Here is a 17,895-nt window from a genome sequence, read left to right on the forward strand (position 1 = left end):
AAGGCGAAGTAGTGTGTGTGTGTGTGTGCACAATGGAATGTGTGTGTGTGTACACACACAATGGAATATTACTCAGCCATCAAAAAAGATTAAATCTTGCCATTTGCAATGATGTGGATGGAACTAGAGCGTATTATGCTAAGCAAAATAAGTCAGAGAAAGATAAATACCATATGATTTCATTCATATGTGGAATTTAAGAAACAAAACAGATGAACATAGGGGAAGGGAAGGAAAAATAAAATAAGATAAAAACAGGGAGGCAAACCTTAAGAGACTTTTAAGAGAACAAACTGAGGGTTGCTAGAGGAAAGTTGGGTGAGGGGATGGGCTACATAGGTGATGGGCATTAAGGAAGGCACTTTTTTGGATGAGCACTGGGTGTGGTATATAAGTGATGAATCCCTAAATTCCACTCCTGAAACCAATACCACTCTATATGTTAACAAACTTGAATTTAAATAAAATCTTGGAATTAAAAAAAATGAAATAAAAGCACTACATTTTTTTTTTACTCCCCCCACCCATGTTTTATGTTTTTGAAGCCATGTTTTATGTCTTTTATTTTTAGTATACAGATCTTTCACCTCTTTGGTTAAATTTACTCCCAAATATTTTATTGTTTCTAACACTGTTGTGAACAGGATTGTTTTATTTCTTTTTCAGATGTTTTATTATTACTATATAGAAACAACCAATGTTATTTATTTATTTATTTATTTATTTATTTATTTACTTACTTACTTACTTACTTACTTACTTACTTCTTTTCTTTTATTTGAGAGAGAGTGCATGTGCAAGTCGGGAGGGGCAGAGGGAAAGGGAGAGAGAATCTTAACCAAGCTCCAGTCTCCAGGCCCAGGGTGGAGCCAACATGGGGTTTAATCTCAGGACCCCTGAGATCATGACCTGAACCGAAATAAATAGTGGGACACTTAACCGATTGAGCCACCCAGGTGCCCTGAAACACAACCAATTTCTGTACCTTGATTTTGTATCCACTCACTGCTCTCAGTTGCTTCATCTGTAGCATAGGGCTTACTAACAATACAGTACTTATCTCACAGGTCTATTTGATCATTATAGGAGAAATGTAAAGCCATGAGAATAGTGTTGGAACACAGTAAAATGTTAGCTACGTTTGCTGATAACTACATAGCAGTTAAAAGGAATGGACTAAGTCTGTATATAAACATGAATAGATATAAAAAATACACTTTCCCTTCATTTATTCATTCAACAAATATTTATTGAGTGCCTACTATATTTCGGGCAGTCTCCTAGGTACCTGAGAATAATTACTGAAAACAAAACAAAGATCGTGCCCTCATGGACCTTGTATTGCCCCAGGCAGGGAAGCAGATGTAAAGTATAAGGAAACTGCATATTATGTTAGGAGGTGATAAGTTCTCTGGAAAAGAGAAAAGAGAAATAGAGTAAAGGTGTTTGGGAATGCCAGAGTTAAGGGCAGGGAGGTTAGCTGAATTTTAAGCCAACAAAACAAATATAAGAAAATGTTAACAATTATCAGCTCCAGATGGTATGTATACAGATACTTGTTATATTATTATTTTTTCCTTTTCTATATATTTAAAGTTTGTTTTTTCTTGAAAATTTCTCTACATGGTGTGAGATACAAAAATAATAATAGGTATGAAACATGAAGGGAGTTGGCAAGGAAGCAGAAAAAAATTAAAAATGAGCTAAATGAGATCTACTTTTTGAAAAGTATCCAAAGAAAATGTTGGATTTTTAAAGTCTGTTAGAGATGGAGGTGAATAGAATCACAATACAGAAAATCAAAGAGTAATATAGAAGACAAATGTGAGAATAAATATAAATAAAACCATAATAAATATAACCAAAGCAACGATTACAGGTATAATAGCACATATTTCTGAGCTGACGACCTGAACAAAAATGATAAAAATATAAACCCGGTACTTAGACATAACCTGGTAAGACTGTTGCAAAAGCTGTTAATTAACTACCTGAATTTCCTTATTTACTTTTTGTTGGGTGTGGCAGCGTGCCACTTTCTTTTTTTTAATGTTTGTTTGTTTATTTTTGAGAGAGAGAGAGCAAGCGAGTGAGCAGGGGAGGGGCAGACAGAGGGAGACAAGAATCTGAAGCAGGCTCCAGACTCTGGTAGCACAGAGCCTGACGCGGGGCTCCAACTCACAGACCTGCCGTGAGATCGTGACCTGAGCCGAAGTCGGACGCTCAAACAATTGAGCCACCCAGGTGCCCCAGTTAAACTCATTTCTAACTAAAACACAGTGAACTATAAACATCTGTGGGAAAGGACTGTAATCCAGTAATTCTCATCAAGCCAAACTGCTGATGTATAAAGACAATAGAAGGTCTTTCTTAGATCCACAAGAGCTGGCAAAGTATCTAACACCCATGTATCTGAACTCTGTGTAGACCTGAGGTAAAATTTAGGCAGCACAGCATCCAAGCTGTGTAAACCTGGACCAGTTATTTAATATCTTGAACACTTAGTTTCTCTAAAAACTAGAGAAAATATTATTTACTTCATAAGACTGTTATAAAGGTTAAGGAGAGATGATATATGTCAAGCTCCTTGTTTAGTACTCAGCACTCTTGAAAAGAAAAGAAAATTTATTGGAACAACCTATTTTAGCCCACCATGAGAAGAATCAAAGACATCAACAAACGGAGATCTTTGGGGCACCTGGCTGGCTCAGTAGAGCATGTGACTCTTGCTGCTTGGGTCGTTTTGAGCCCTGTGTTGGGTGTAGAGCTTACATAAGAAAGTCCTTTTATGTGGTAGTGTTCAGAAATGTCTCTGCAACAAAATGAGAATATAAAAATATAAATCATATAAAGGAAAAATTCACAACTACTGAATATAATAAAAAAAAAGATACTGGAAAAGAAGACAATGAAGAATTTACACATCAACCTTAGTGGAAAAAATAGAAAGTCCAATAACAGGCCTCATTATTTGTTATCACTTATATATAAAGAAAGTATTTCAAAACAGTGGGGAATTGGCAAATTATTCCGTTAATGGATTTGGGATGACTGGTTTTCCACGTGGAAAAAAAAATCTAGTTAGATGCTTAACCAATACATGATACCAAAATAAAATTTTAGATGAACTGGGGAATAAAATGTAATAGAACAAAGATGAATATTTACGTAAACTTGGAGTGGGAAAGATTGATGTAAATGTATCATCAAGAGCAGAAAGTAGAAAATAAAAGATGGATACATGTGCCTAGAAAAATTTCTAAAAATTCAGACTTTTATGTCAGAGTTTATCATAAACAAAATTAAAAAGATTACATACTCAGTAAGAAACAGATAACGTTTATTAACTAAGGACATGAAAATGCAGTTCATAAAAGAGTACCTCTAAATAATTAGAAAACATAAAATAATCTTGCTGATAATCAAAGAAGTTGGGGGCAAAATAAATGCCTAACTGTAGGGCATCGGTGAAGTAAATTATGGTATATCCATATCAATATTTGTGTCATAGTCATTAAAAATAATGTCATAGAACTGTATTTCATGAGTTGGGAAATAATAGCTTTGGAAGTAAATTTGGTGAAAATTTGGTATGCTCTATATTATGTTTCTATTTTTATGTAACAAAACATCAGATACAAAATTCTATCACCTATCTACCTACCAACTTATCTACTCACCCAACTACTTATCTTTCTATCTATTTCCTGGAAAGAAGGTCAAAATGTTAATAATTATTTTTAGATGGGGTAACATAGAAACCTCCCCTTTTTTGCAGTTTTCTGTTTAAAAATATTCTGCAGTGAATATGTATGTCTTTGCTAATTAGAAAGGAAAAGCAGTATTTTTAAGGTTGTATAGACAAAGGGGCATATATAAGACACAGGGGCCAACTTGAAGGGATACCTCGTGGCCAAATATGGGACAATTTGAACATCATAAAGAATAAGGATGTTAAAGATTACTAAAAGGGGAGAGAAAGTTCCTCTTTACAAGACAATGCCACAAAGTAAATGTAGAAGAAATTACATAATGAGAAAAATCAACATTCTGCAGTTCCTGATGTAATACTTGGTTCAGGCGTGGTCAGCAACGAATGTGAAGATCACTGGGCAAAAGGCTGGTGGGCAACAGGCTCCTTACCTGGGGTCTGACAGCTTCACACCCACTCCCACCATCCCTGTCCTGCCATTACATACATTGCAAGAGAAACCATGTTTCTTTAGGGTGGAGAGATCTGGCTGACACCACCTTTTAGAAGCCACGTGACCAAATTGAACACGACGGTACAAACTGTTATTACGTGCAAAAAGAAGTACACAAACATTACCTCTGTGCTTTCCTTCTAAAAGTGTGTAACCTGGATCTAATCATGAGGAAATCATCAAAATAACATAGAATGTGGGGTGTACTTAAGCCAACTGATCTGGACTCTTCAAAAAGGGAAACCAAAGAAGTCACAAGGACAGTTCTAGATTAAATGACACAAACATAATAACCAAATGCAGTACGTGACCCTATGAAAGATGTTATTGGGACCATCAGGGAAATTTAAAAATTTTAAATTTAAAAATTCAATTGACATTAGCTATTATAAATTAGTGTTCATTTTCTAGATGTGATAATGTTATTGTAGTTATGTAGGAGAATGTTCTTATCCATAGGAGATACTTGACAAAGAATTTAGGAAGAAAGTGTCGTGCCTGAAAATTAATTTTCAAATGGTTCATCAAAAATTCATATGTGAGAAATAAATGAGGCAAAATGTTAACAACTGGTGACTGTAGGTGAAGGGTAAGCAGTGTTCATTGAATTATTCTTTCAATTCATTTCTAAAGGTTTGAACATCTTCTAAATATGAGGGATTGTGGGGAATAATTCAGGTGAAAATAAAAAGGAGAGAGAAAAGTTATGGAATAGGGAGATGTGAGGGATTTGGCATCCAAATACAATGTGTGGATCTTGTTTGGGTCTTGCTTCAAACAAATCAGTCCTAGGGATGCATTTAGGAGACAATCAGGGAAATATGAGGACTGATGGGACATTTGGTGAAATGAAGTATGAAGCAAATGAAATGAGATTGGCTATGATAATTGTTGACCCTGGGTCATGGGTACTGGGGGAATGATTGTATTCTGTCTACTTTTGCATGTTGGAAAATTTACATATGAAAGTTGGGGTCCAACTCAAAATTACATAGTAATATTGGACTTTGTCAGTGAATGAGTGACTAATAGACACCTGAATATGTTTCCATGGGTGTTTATGATTAAAGAAAGAATTACACAGAAGAGTGATAAGTTGTGAAATCAAGATTAGTACCTGAGTTTCTCTCATAGTTTTCATTTTAAGTGAATTTGAGGGGGGACTTTGAGCTGTGGAGTTGAAGGTTCTATGGAAGTAATTGTCTTTCTATTTTTTTCCTTTTCTTTTGTTTTCATTCTCTCAATTTCCCCAATGCATGAGGCTCCTGACCACCATACAGAAAGCTAGAGCTGATGCATTGTCCTGATCACTGCTGAAGCTGATGGAATGGTATTTATTGCTTCCACCTAAGTTTGGGAATCTCAAGATTTGTCTACTTAATCAGTTCTTTGTTTAGCTAGGAGAGTGTTCATTGTCCTGCAGGTTCCAGATGCTACTGTACCTGCCGGTGCTAATTTAACATTCAGGTGAAGATAAAACAAGTTTCTGAAGGAATGACTATTCAGGAAGATCATACAAATCTACACCCTGCCCCCAGTTTAAACACTGCACATTCTTTTGATGATCTTTGCTCATCTGATACCTGGTCACTTTTCTGCGGACATATTCCAGCTTGCCAAATTTCTCTTTAAATTGCGTAGCATTCAGAGTGGAGAAATGCTTCAAATATGATTTGCCACTTTTAATCCTTAGTGTTTTCATTCTTGTTTATCCCTAGAGCTCCTTTCTCGTAACAAGCCCTAAAGCATTAGCTTCCTCCTCTTACCTCTTGTGCGTTTTAGTGTTTATTTTTGAGGGAGAGACAGAGAGAGACAGAGTGCAAGTGGGAGAGGGGCAGAGAGAGGGGGAGACACAGAATCTGAAGCAGGCTCCAGGCTCTGAGCTGTCAGCACAGAGCCCGACGTGGGGCTCGAACTCACAAACTGCGAGATCGTGACCTGAGTGGAAGTCGGACACTTAACTGACTGAGCCACCCAGGCGCCCCTTACCCCTTGTGCTTTTAACCCGTTCCCCAAGCGACAGTGTTTTCTCATGTCTCAAGACCCAAGTCAAATATCATCTCCTTCATGCTTCCCTGTCCGATCTTGTTTCCGCCCCTGACTTCTCTTGTGCTTCATCTGTAGGTCAGCTGGCCCCTGGGCTAGGCTGTGAATTCCTTGAAAGCAGCTATTTTATTTTATTATCATACCTTAACACTTCACCCCGTACTTGGCATATATTAAATGCTCAATAAATGTTTAATGAGTTGGAGAGTTATCTAATATCCTCTGGGTATTAAAAAACATTATAACTTCTTGTCTACGTTTTTCCACAAGGCTATCAAGAGACCATCAGATTCCTCTTTAAATCAAAATGTAACATGGTGTCCAATGAATATCCCTGTTTACCAACTCAGCCCATCAGCTACCTATGCTGCCTTTTTTTTTTTAAGTTTATTTATTTATTTTTGAGAGAGGCTGGAGAGGGGCAGAGAGAGAGAATCCCAAGCAGGCTGCATGCTGTCAGCGCAGATCCCCATGCAGGGCTCGTCATGAACCGTGAGATCAGGACCCGAGTGGAAGTCAAGAGCGGGAAGCTCAACCGACTCAGCCCCACCCAGGAGCCCCTGTGCTGCTTTCTTTTTAAATGTGATCAAGCCTTCTGAAGAATTCTGACAGAAATGTTTATTTACTGTTTCTGGAATGTGTTCACTCATTCTTGAAAATTGAGGCATTTGCTTTATTTTGGTTTTTTCATCTCTTCCATTCACTGCAATACTAATTCACTCGCAGTAATTTCGAGATTACATATGCACTCCAGTGCATTTTATTACTGTGGCATATAAACAGTTTGGGTCGGTAAATTTGATCTCCTGTGTTATAATTGTTGGCAAAATAACAGTACTTTACATTTGTAAAAGTGCTTTACCATTTGCAAAATGTTTTCTCATATCTCATTTGAGCCTTACTAGAAACTCCTGTTTCATAAGTAGTGACCATTATCTGTGGTTTTCAGTCGGGAAAACAGTTTAGAGAGATAGGTGACATGACTGGATATCGTAGAGTCAAGAATTGAACCCAAGCTTTTCAGAACAACCCGGGACCTTATTTATGATCTGGGCTCCGGTGCCTTATGCTCATTCTCTTCTTTCCTGATTAAAGATAACTCTTCTCGTGGAGAAGAAACACACACAGTTACACAGCTCGACTTTTCTCTTTGCATTTCCTGTTCTTGTCATTCTCCAATCTTTTTTCCTCCAACCTTTCTCCTTTTTTATTCTTTTTTTTTCTCTTTCTTTGTTCTGAGTGTATCCATTTTGTCATATGTTCTGTTTGCCTGTTAAATTTGTTTTGGTGCTGCAGGGAAAAAGGGAAGAAACCAACACTCATTGTGTCAGGTGACGCATCTGCTGTTTCTGCACATTATTAGCTCAGTGTCACAACCTAGCAAGATAGGTGAAATCATCCTTGATTTGTGCAGATGAGGAGAGAGGAGGCTCAGAGATTTACCCAGTTACTACCTACCATAATATGCACCCCCCCGCCTCCACCACCAAATTGTCTGAATAAGGACTTCAAGTGGAAACATCTCTTCGATTTTGTGCAGAATTTAGTATGCTTTTTTTTTGTTTTAAAGGGGACACTCCACGATGGTTTTCCCTTTTTTCTGTGATATTTTCATATTTAGAGAAGTGTGATAGAGATTTAAGAAAGCATGGGGAATGCTGGGTCTACCTCTTTCCTTCTCCTGGTGTGCTGTTTTTCATTTGGTTTAGGTCACTGTGAAATGTAAATGTTACCTTAATAGGGGTGGTGCACACACATGCACACACACACACACACACACACACACACACATCACTTTTGTCTATATCATACCTCAGCAAGAACTAGTTTCTCAGATGCATCCTTACAGAGAACAGAGGCCCAGGGAGAGGGGACCCAGGACAGGGGAGAGCCTTTCGGGGAAGGGAGGGCTGTGGCAGTGGGGCATGGCACGCGAGGGCAGGTCTGTGGGGGGCACTGGTACACCACTGTGCAACGGCGGTGAGGACTAGTGCCCACTGTCATCATGCCTTCTCCTTAACCTCCAGAGTTGAACCTCTAGAATCATTTGGTGCAGCAGAAGTCAATGTGGTGGCCACACTTCTGAGTTTTAGGAGTTGTGCTGCACACACAGCCGCCTCTCGGTTTTCTCCCGCCTCCTATGAATAGCAAGCATCTCTCTTCTTGCGTTGAATTTCAACAACACACAACCTGGTGGACTCATAATTATAAACCACTGAATGTTAGAGATGGAAGGTAATAATTTCTAGGATGACTGTGCCTAGTCATAAAGTAATCTCTTATTTCCCCACTTTCTAGACAATTGCAACACGACTTTCCCAGGGCTCTGATTTTCAGCACGGATGATTTTTTCTTCAGGGAAGACGGTGCCTATGAGTTCAATCCTGACTTCCTGGAGGAAGCACATGAATGGAACCAGAAAAGAGGTGACAAATTCCTTTCCAAATTCCCGGGAAATCCTATTGTGCACATAGAATAAGTTTTATGGAAGGAGTGTAATAAAAGTTCTGCCATTTTCCCCCCCAGAATGCCAGAGCATAACCTCCCTAGATTCCAGGAAAAGGAAAGTTATTGATAATGGGTTCTGAAATAGATGGCACTAAAGTTGTGTAATGAGGACATCCTGTAATAAAAATAACAAAATATGGAGTACGCTCGCCCTTCTGATTGTTGCATGTTGCTCACTGTTATATAACATTGTGTTGCAGCCAGAAAAGCAATGAGGAATGGCATATCCCCCATTATTATTGATAATACCAACCTCCACGCCTGGGAAATGAAGCCCTATGCAGTCATGGTAGGAAACAGCATCATTCTGATTTTTCAGTTCCGGAAATTTTGTGAGAAAATTGAACCATTTGTTCTTTCCTCTTTTTCCAATCTGCCATGATCTCATCTTTATTAATAGTAGTTCTCTCAGAGAGCAGGTAAACAGGTTTTATTTTAGTGTTTCTCTGTTGTTCAGTGGCTGAAACTTGCTAAGATGCTAATATCCCCTCAGGGTACATTTGTAAACACTCCTTGGTCCGAATTCTTGATGGTTTTTCTGTTTTGATTTTCTGTCTTGCTTTCCAAAGAAGAGACATCTATACACAGGGGCACCGTCTGAAGCTTGCAGAGAAATATTGGGGTGGGCAGTGCTGCTAGCCGAGTTGTAGGTTATATTGATCGGACACTGTCTTTGGCAGGCAGGGATTTCAGTACTGTTTAGTGTTGCCACATGAGAGTTCTGGGGTGACCTTTTTTTTTTCTTTGGTTTTAAAACATATTTAGGGTTAACACTGTAACCCTATTAAGATACTAGAATACAAATATAAATATGCAAACAAAGATAACTCAGCTCTCTACTGTCAGAATAGAAAAGTAAGAGGAATAAAACTATGTTTGTATTTTAAATTATGATCTGTTTTCAGACATATTTCACCTTTTCTGGTCATAAGTTTTCATTCCCTATTGGGCATATAGATAGGAGAAAAGATCCTGAAATACACAGGGCAAGAAGACGACAGATGAGTAGTCTCATTTTGTCATACATAATCCCCACTTGTCTAACGGTAAAGTGAGTATCTCTAAGAAACTGGGCTCGTGGCATCTATTCATGGCTTCTTTTTAATCCGGGGGCAAAACAGCTTACACGCAGGTGTGCTTTTCTCTAACTGTACATCCATTTGGTTTATGTAGGCCCAGCCTGTGGGACTTTGGGTGAATGTAGGAAGGAATGAACATCAATTTTGTCGTTACTTCAGTTCATGGACCGAGAGTCCACTTGGCAGAGAAATGAAAGGGGACATGAGTAGTCAAGTTAATTTTTTTTTTTTTTTTAATTTTTTTTTTTTCAACGTTTATTTATTTTTGGGACAGAGAGAGACAGAGCATGAACGGGGGAGGGGCAGAGAGAGAGGGAGACACAGAATCGGAAACAGGCTCCAGGCTCTGAGCCATCAGCCCAGAGCCCGACGCGGGGCTCGAACTCACGGAGCGCGAGATCGTGACCTGGCTGAAGTCGGACGCTTAACCGACTGCGCCACCCAGGCGCCCCGAGTAGTCAAGTTAATTAAGGCACAACTCAAAACCAAGAGTAGTGGGAGAGTGGCTTAAGGAAAGACATCTTATTTTTTATTATCTGGAATGTGCAATCTTTTTAAGCCACCCACAGCTATTACTAAGATCCTGAATTTAGGTATTTTCCATCTAGGATATCTGAATCCTTTTCTAATGAGAAGGGTCCATCTCAATCTCAAGAATGAAGAGGAAATCTTTTTACTTAGCTGTTTTCATTCTGTATTTTGTAACACAATAACCGATAGTGACAAGAGTTCAGATTTTGAGATGAGAAAGGAGTAGCCAGTTTATGAATGCAAAGATTAGTTGGATGTTTATATGCAAACTGTAAACCCAAGGATCACGGGGCGCGGTGCTTTGGTCCGGACTGTATTGCATAGCAGGGAAAGCCCCTTCTTGGCGGGAAGAGTTTGTAAAAAGTGTTGGGAAATCATTTTTATTTCATAAGCTCTGTTCCTAGGGCACCCTCACTTTCTAACTGAGGCATGAGGAATGGGACAAGGCATTTGGCAGAAGAAAACTCGGTGATAATCCTAGAAGGGACTTTGAGAAGCCACTGAATTCATTTCTCATACATGTGGGCAGGATATTTAAAACTTAGTTCAGCTATCTATTTTTAAAAACGTCCACAAACAAAGAACCTTTATCATTTTCCTACATAGTAGATAAAATTGACCAAAACTTATCATTGGGAACCATAATATAATCTGAGAGTGGCTAAGTATGGAAATGAACCAACGGTACTTGTAAGATAAACTAAGGCCTTGGATTACTGGTAAAACAAAAGGAATCTTAGAAAAGATTTGTAGTAAATGTTAAATGGCAGCATAAACATTCCCAAACATACATACCATGTCTTCAATGTTTTATGTACTTTTGAAAAATCAGGCACTTGAAAATAACTATGAAGTTATATTCCGAGAACCTGACACTCGCTGGAAATTCAACGTTCAAGAGTTAGCAAGGTACTTCTTTGTTTTTCTAGTTCCTCATTATGTATCCTGCTGTTTTCAGGTATTTCAGACCGAACAAAAGAATCTTTTCAGGCTGGAAATGGACATGGTAGTTTTCAGGCCAGAAATGGTAATTCTTGGAAATTGATCACTTTGGATTTATTAATGTGAAGACTTTAGTTTTGGGTCAGTTTTCTAATATACTGCTAAACGCTACACTTTGGCTTGGACTAGGTCCTTTTAAAGGACACATTTAACTTTCTGCTAAAATGCTTCTTCATTAATGAACGTTTGAAAGCACTTTTCTCTGCATGGGATTGCACATGTCAGTGGCGTTTTTGCATTGAGGCTCAATAAAGATCTTTAAACGTTCAACAGTCTGTGGTTCACTTAGGGTCTAGATGCTGCTTCTAATTTATAAAGCAATAAATGTCCAAATAATACTAACTTGTTGATTGAGTGCATGGGTTCTGATATTTACTGTGTTATTTGATGATGTCAATGATTTAAAGAAACCAGTGAGATCAGAATTTACTTTTTAGGAATAAGACTGATTTATCCTATAGTTACAAGGAGATAGTGCTTCCAAAATCGGTCTGTGGCCCACGCCCATCACAGTTGCCTGAGGTGATTGTTAAAATCCTAGTTCATGGGCCCCATGCCACAGTGGGAATCTCTGGTAATTGCATTTCGAACTATATCCCCAGTTGATTCTGAGGCCCGCTTGAATTTAAGATGATTTTAATTAGCATCTAGAAGTGTCTCGGACTGACATAAATGGATTATAGATACATGCATGATTAACAGGCAAAAATATAATAAGTAGATCTCATGGTGTTCTTTTATACCTTGAAGCATGAAATTGAGAGTTCCAAAAATGAAGCGTTTCCGAAACTCTAGTTGTTTAGCCTTAGAGCAGCACAAAAAAACAGGAGTGGAGCCTGAAAGATAACTCCTTAAAGAGATGTTATGCTTTAGTGAGAGTTAAATCCTGAGACTAGGGAGTGCATATCTATGTAATGATGCAGGACTTGTAACTCCTTTTGAATATACTGCCTTAAGCACATGTTTGCATTTTTTCCCATGTAGAAGGAACATTCATGGAGTCCCAAGAGAAAAAATACACCGGATGAAGGAACGGTATGAACACGATGTTACCTTTCACAGTGTGCTTCATGCGGAAAAGCCAAGCAGAATGAACAGAAACCAGGACAGGAATAACCCATCACCTTCCGACGGCGCAGGATACTGGAATCCCTGCGCGGAGTTTCCCATCCGGAGGGCTCATGGGGGCTTCACAAACGAGAGCTCCTTTAACAGAAGAGGCGGCTGTCACCATGGATATTAGAGGCCTATCGTACAGGCATTCACAATTTTCCTAAATCAGTTTTTACCGCAACTTTTGGTATTTATTCTTTGTTCAGTTTTAGCCAGAGCTCTAATTCCCGTGTAAAAAGTCGGACCTGAAAGTTTTTCAGAAGTCATTATATTCATTTTCAACAAGCACTTGTTAAAAGTGATCCTCTATGCATGGTCTGATGCTGGAATTCTGATTTGATTAAACAAAGTCACTTTCTTTAGGGAACCAATTGGAAACGGAACCCTGAAAACGTACCCAGTCACATAAGTTCAATATACAGAAGCTTCAGTACCACTTCCTCTGAAGTAATCTATTTTTCCAGAAAACCCATCTCCATCAGGAAGGTTGGAAAGGTGGGGGAGAAGTGGGAGACAGGAAGATGTTAGTGCCATTGCTACTTTGATAAGCCGTGTATCCAAAAAATGTGAGATGTGTGGCTGTCACGATGAGAGTGGTTTTCCTCTAAAATGCATATGCTAGAGAGCATACATCTAAGGGAATATTGTCCTTCAAAGTAGACTCTTTGGGAAATTATCCCTTTATTCTCGTGATGTGTCATTGTTAAAAAGTCTTTTGGATCCTTCTTGATAGCTCTAAAAGCTACTGAGGAAAATCAGTGTCATTATTTAAAGTCACATCTTGTGTTTTAACTACCCCTGTATCGAATAGGATTAAACCTGATGAACTTTTTGGCTGTTGTGCCAATAGTGGAAATTAAAGAAGCCTGACTTTATAAAACACCAGTTTTTAAGAGGAAAAAATTAAGCAGTTTTTAGACATGTGCATAATCAGTTGGCTGCCCAAATGTTTGGGAGCACAAGAATTAAGCATCCCAAGATATAAATCATATAGGGATACGTAAAAGTCATGCTCATTGCAAGATGAGCAGTCTTGGCGATTTATGTGGCATTAAGACAATAAAGTTCTACCACAACTCTGGGATGTCCCTCTTAAACCAATACTGAATTTATGATTCCAAATCAAGTCTCCACAGGTTAGAATCAGATTAATTTGGTGTGAGACCATGATAGATAAGATCACGCAGGATGTATGCTTTATTTCTTGTTGGCCAACAGCTTCTTTATAATGTTCTGTGAAATATTATTTGAAGTGTCCTATATAATGGTGCTTTTATGGTTATTAAAAATTATCTATGGTATTGCTTTATATGAATTTGTCATTGAATCTAGACTGCTTTAATGATATAAAAAAATTAATTGCCTAAATTCCACAGAATTCTACCCTATTAAGAACCAGTTTTTCTATATCATAAACTTATTTACCAGTCTTCTTTAGTAAATAGGAGACATAAAGACAAAAGCAACCTTGCATTTTACATGCTTATATAAATTATTTGATCTGCATACATTGGAAAGACTATTACTTTAGCATTTTAATACCTGACACTATTGACATCTTATGGCTTTTTATTCACCTTGTCTGAGTAACCACTCTGATATGGTCCCAGGTTTAGATCCAGAGATTTTAAAGAGCTCAGGAGAGTAATTTCCCTATTTGTCTCTTTTTTCCCCTGGATGACTCCTGAAATACTTGGTTTGGAAACATAAACATAATTGATTAAATGCTGCCAACTTTGTCCCAGCTAGAAGTGATTTATTTTTTCTCTCAGTTCCCAAGGTTCCTGATTTATGTAATTTTTTGAACACTCAACTTTAACCTGTAGTTTTGTATTATTAACGTTTGTATCGTTCACAGCCGGCATAGTGCTTTACGTACAAGATAGGGCCTCGTTAAGTAATTGTTGAGTAACACAAACTGCTTTTACCATTATCCCTAATCCTATGGTGTACATTCTTGACTTTGTAATCATTGTCACTTCTTAGGGGATAATATCCGCATATACTTAAGCTTCATATTTTGCTTATATAGCTTCCTATATTTTTTACAATGTGTAAAAAAGGAGTGTGTGCATGAGATCTCTCTATAATGTGTGGTCTAAATGGTAAGAATAGAGGACATAGTAGCAGTTCAGGTTAGATTCTTCTAATTCTTTTTTGTTCACCTGAGACTCCAGTTTTATTCCCTGTTCTAGAGTGGATCACTTGGAAAATGATTAGGATGGGAAGACCAAATTGTTTTACGAACAAAATTTAAATCATGTATTAACAAGACTGGCAGAACACTTGAGTTAAAAAGAATTGCAGAATGGATTATTGTTACGTTAATTTTTAGAGGAGCGAAAAATCATGGATCACGGTTATGAAAGAAAAAATTGCTTTTTGAAAGATTTATTCTTGGCTTTGAAATGCGTTTCTAATTAGATTTGAAAACAGGATATTTTATACAAACTTAAGGCACAGTAAAAGACCTGATTTCAGAGCTTTTCCATGCTATCGACTCCTGGTTGGAAGTGCATTCTCTTTTCTCCATTAAGCATAAGAAAGTCACAAACGAGAATATCCTCTTATATTGAACTATTACTGTCTGCCTTGGTGGTTAGAGAAAACCAGGTTTAAAAGAAGTACTGCTGAGTCCTGTGACAGGGCTAAAAATAAAGTGGGTAGAATCTGCCAATTTGAAAGAGCAGTTTTCTCTGAAGTTGCAGATGATCACTTTGTTACAAAAACATTAACACTACGAAATCTGATTTAAAGTACTTGAATTTTTAATTAAAATAATTTCAGAGATCACAGTGGAATCATAAAAAGGAATTACATTGGGGATTCTGTTTTTCTTGTAGTTATGCCGACTTAGGGTTGAAGAACGGGTCTTAGAAAACACCACTGTTGCATCTTTCTCTTCCTGACGTTTAATCAGGATAGAACTATAAGAGAATCAACACGTTTGTTAGGGAAAACTGGGTCACAGTGGGCTATCTCCGAGAAACAAAACTAAACCAAACCATCTAAAATAGGAACTAAAAAGAATTACAGGAGTCAAAATAACTGTACTTACGAACCTAGTTTCATTTAATTAAGGACACAATTTAAAGAAAAAGTTACTTTGTAAAATAATACTTGGTCAAGTCCAGTGATCAAATTCAGTCATAAAGATTTAAGGGAGATTTTTTTTCTTGATTAGTTAATAAATATCCAGTCAATTTTAAGATCGGTAACAAATCAAAGCACAGAGGCAGGCAAAGAGCATTCCTGTGGTAGACAGGCACCCAGGGAAATTAGAAACTATTTTTCTCATTATGCGAACACTGATGTGCAGTTTGAAGCTGTATTTTTTACAAACCGGAGAGGCTGAGTCAGTAACTGACTTATCGTCACGTTTGCTGTTGTCGCCTTTGCAGTCTCATAGATGACCTTTTTACTGTATCTGTGTCCTGCACGTCAGGCTCCCCTCCTTCGGTGCTGGCCTGGGGGTTCTCGCATTCTCGGATCCCAGAGGCAGTAGGATACCTTTCCAGCCTGACATAATCTTTTGAGCTCGTGGGAGCAGTCCTAGGGGAGTCACTGAGAGACAGAAGTTGATCTTCTCCTGCCGAACCAGACAAAAGGGCTTGAGTGTTGATCAATGCAAGTTCTTCGTCAGCTATTGAATCACTTTCCACAAGGGAAGTGTCATTAAATTTCAGTGGAGTCATCTGAGGGGAATTCAACTCTCTTTTCTTTATAGGTGTTTCATATTTGGTGCCACAACTCCGTGGTGGCTGAAATGCCTTCTGTGCAGCTGGAGAAACAAATGTACAAATGGGACTAACAGGTGGAGGTAAAGGCAGTCTACTCAAAAAATCTAAGGCTTTTCTCTTCTTGCAGGTTTTCGGGTCATCCAGCTCTCTCTCCCCTTTATAACAAGACTTTGAAGTCATTTGGGCTGATCCAGGTGTGGGCACAGACTTTGCTTTCGGCTTACAAAGTGATAAAGGACTCCGGTAATTCATCTCACTATTGGGAGAAGACATCTGATAAAAAGACAAAATGCAGCCTAGATAATGATGCACTAATATATAAAACATCATCAAATCAGCTTTTCGTTAGAAATATTTAAGCACACAAATACCACATACATTCTCACGCCCGTCGTGACTCACAGGTCAGATGATTTCAAGAGACATTTACATTATTGTTCTCATTCCAGAAGGAAACAGTTTTGCATAAAAGGATACAAAAATGACACAAAAAGAAAGCAGAATGAAGACTAATTGTAATAAAAAGGGAGGCAGGGGGATTTAACTGACTCTTGAATCTTTTCTTTTTTCATTAACAGCTTAAACAAAGATAAGCATTTTTAAACCATTTTAAGAGCACAGACTGCCTGGGTTCTAATACTTAACTTTTCTAGTTTTGTGACTTTAGGCAACTGTTCAACCTCTCTAGACCATAGTTTCCTCATTTGCAAAACAGATAATTTTCATCCCATGGGTTGTGGTAAAGATTAAATGAGTTAATACAGATACACTAAGCAACTGTTAGCTACTTGAGATTTAGTCATCAGTCAGTATTACAGACCTTACAGCTTAATTTGCGTGTACGGTGATTTAAAGAGTTAAGCTGAGCTTAGAAACACCCCTAACTGTATAGAATAGTCCTTCTAGCAAAAGGACAGAGGCAAAACAGAGGCAAAACACTATTTTCTATCACATGCACTTGCAATGCTAAAAATGAAAGCACCTTTTGGTCAAATGTAACCCCAAAGAAGGTTCCATTCTGGCTTTGATAAACAAGATATAATTTCCAGATAACCTATACTTACAGGGGCCACTTAACAATAAACTACACTTTCTAGTCAAGTTTAATTCCATTTCACCAAGTTTACCACATGCACACCAGAATATAGTATTGACTGCATACATAATACTCATAAAATTCCTTCAATTAACTTACCGAAAGTTTATTTCCTAGGCCAAGGACTGTTTGAATGGTGTGTGGCTCTGAAGCATAGTCTTTCGTCGGGGTGGACATCTTGGGACTGTTTGCATTAAGTATATGCACAAGTTTGTTTTCTGCATCGTTGCAAAACGTATCAATATTCTAAGAAAATAAATTGGAAAAGCTGTTTTGTAAAATGAAAATACACATTTTCATGTTTTCAGAAAATGTTACCTTTAAAATTAGAAATAAAAGATTCAGACCAGAAAAAAAGAATGACACACCCAAAATTGGAGAGCAACTGTCAAACAATATACCAGTGTAAAAATGCAAAGCCAACATGTTGGAGGGAGGGAGGGAGTGTGGGTACGTCAGGGAAGGAAAGAGACCGGAGAGATCTTGCCAAACAGCCAGTTTAATTACAAGGTATTACACGCTACTGGATTAGGAGCTGGAAGACGGGGGCTCAAGTTCCAGCTCTATTTCCTACC

At 38.0% G+C, this 17,895-nt stretch overlaps 2 protein-coding genes across 3 annotated transcripts in view; one reads left to right on the forward strand and one right to left on the reverse strand.

Annotated features, from left to right (window-relative positions):
• N4BP2L1 (NEDD4 binding protein 2 like 1) overlaps positions 1 to 13,793 on the forward strand; it is a 32,580-nt gene extending 18,787 nt beyond the window's left edge. Inside the window, exons 2-5 of one of the 2 annotated variants that reach the window (XM_086713981.1) lie at positions 8,550 to 8,677; positions 8,960 to 9,048; positions 11,328 to 11,396; positions 12,356 to 12,547. In XM_086713981.1, the coding sequence (XP_086570107.1) occupies positions 8,550 to 8,677; positions 8,960 to 9,048; positions 11,328 to 11,396; positions 12,356 to 12,412 (343 nt within the window). In that variant the 3' untranslated portion in view covers positions 12,413 to 12,547. Of the gene's footprint in view, positions 1 to 8,549; positions 8,678 to 8,959; positions 9,049 to 11,201; positions 11,279 to 11,327; positions 11,397 to 12,355 lie in introns of both variants that reach the window. The other variant, XM_086713970.1, reaches the window with a different exon arrangement.
• Positions 13,794 to 14,859: 1,066 nt separating this feature from the next.
• The window catches only part of BRCA2 (BRCA2 DNA repair associated), a 60,784-nt gene continuing 57,748 nt past the window's right edge, over positions 14,860 to 17,895 (reverse strand). Inside the window, exons 26-27 of the mRNA XM_086713988.1 lie at positions 17,420 to 17,566; positions 14,860 to 16,497 (exon numbers count right to left, since the gene is read on the reverse strand). Coding sequence (XP_086570114.1) covers positions 15,859 to 16,497; positions 17,420 to 17,566 — 786 coding nt within the window. The 3' untranslated portion in view covers positions 14,860 to 15,858. The remainder of the gene's footprint in view (positions 16,498 to 17,419; positions 17,567 to 17,895) is intronic.

This window comes from Puma concolor, chromosome A1 (genome assembly GCF_028749965.1).
Source record: "Puma concolor isolate L17-30 chromosome A1, mPumCon1.1.hap2, whole genome shotgun sequence".
NCBI classification, from domain to species: domain Eukaryota; kingdom Metazoa; phylum Chordata; class Mammalia; order Carnivora; family Felidae; genus Puma; species Puma concolor.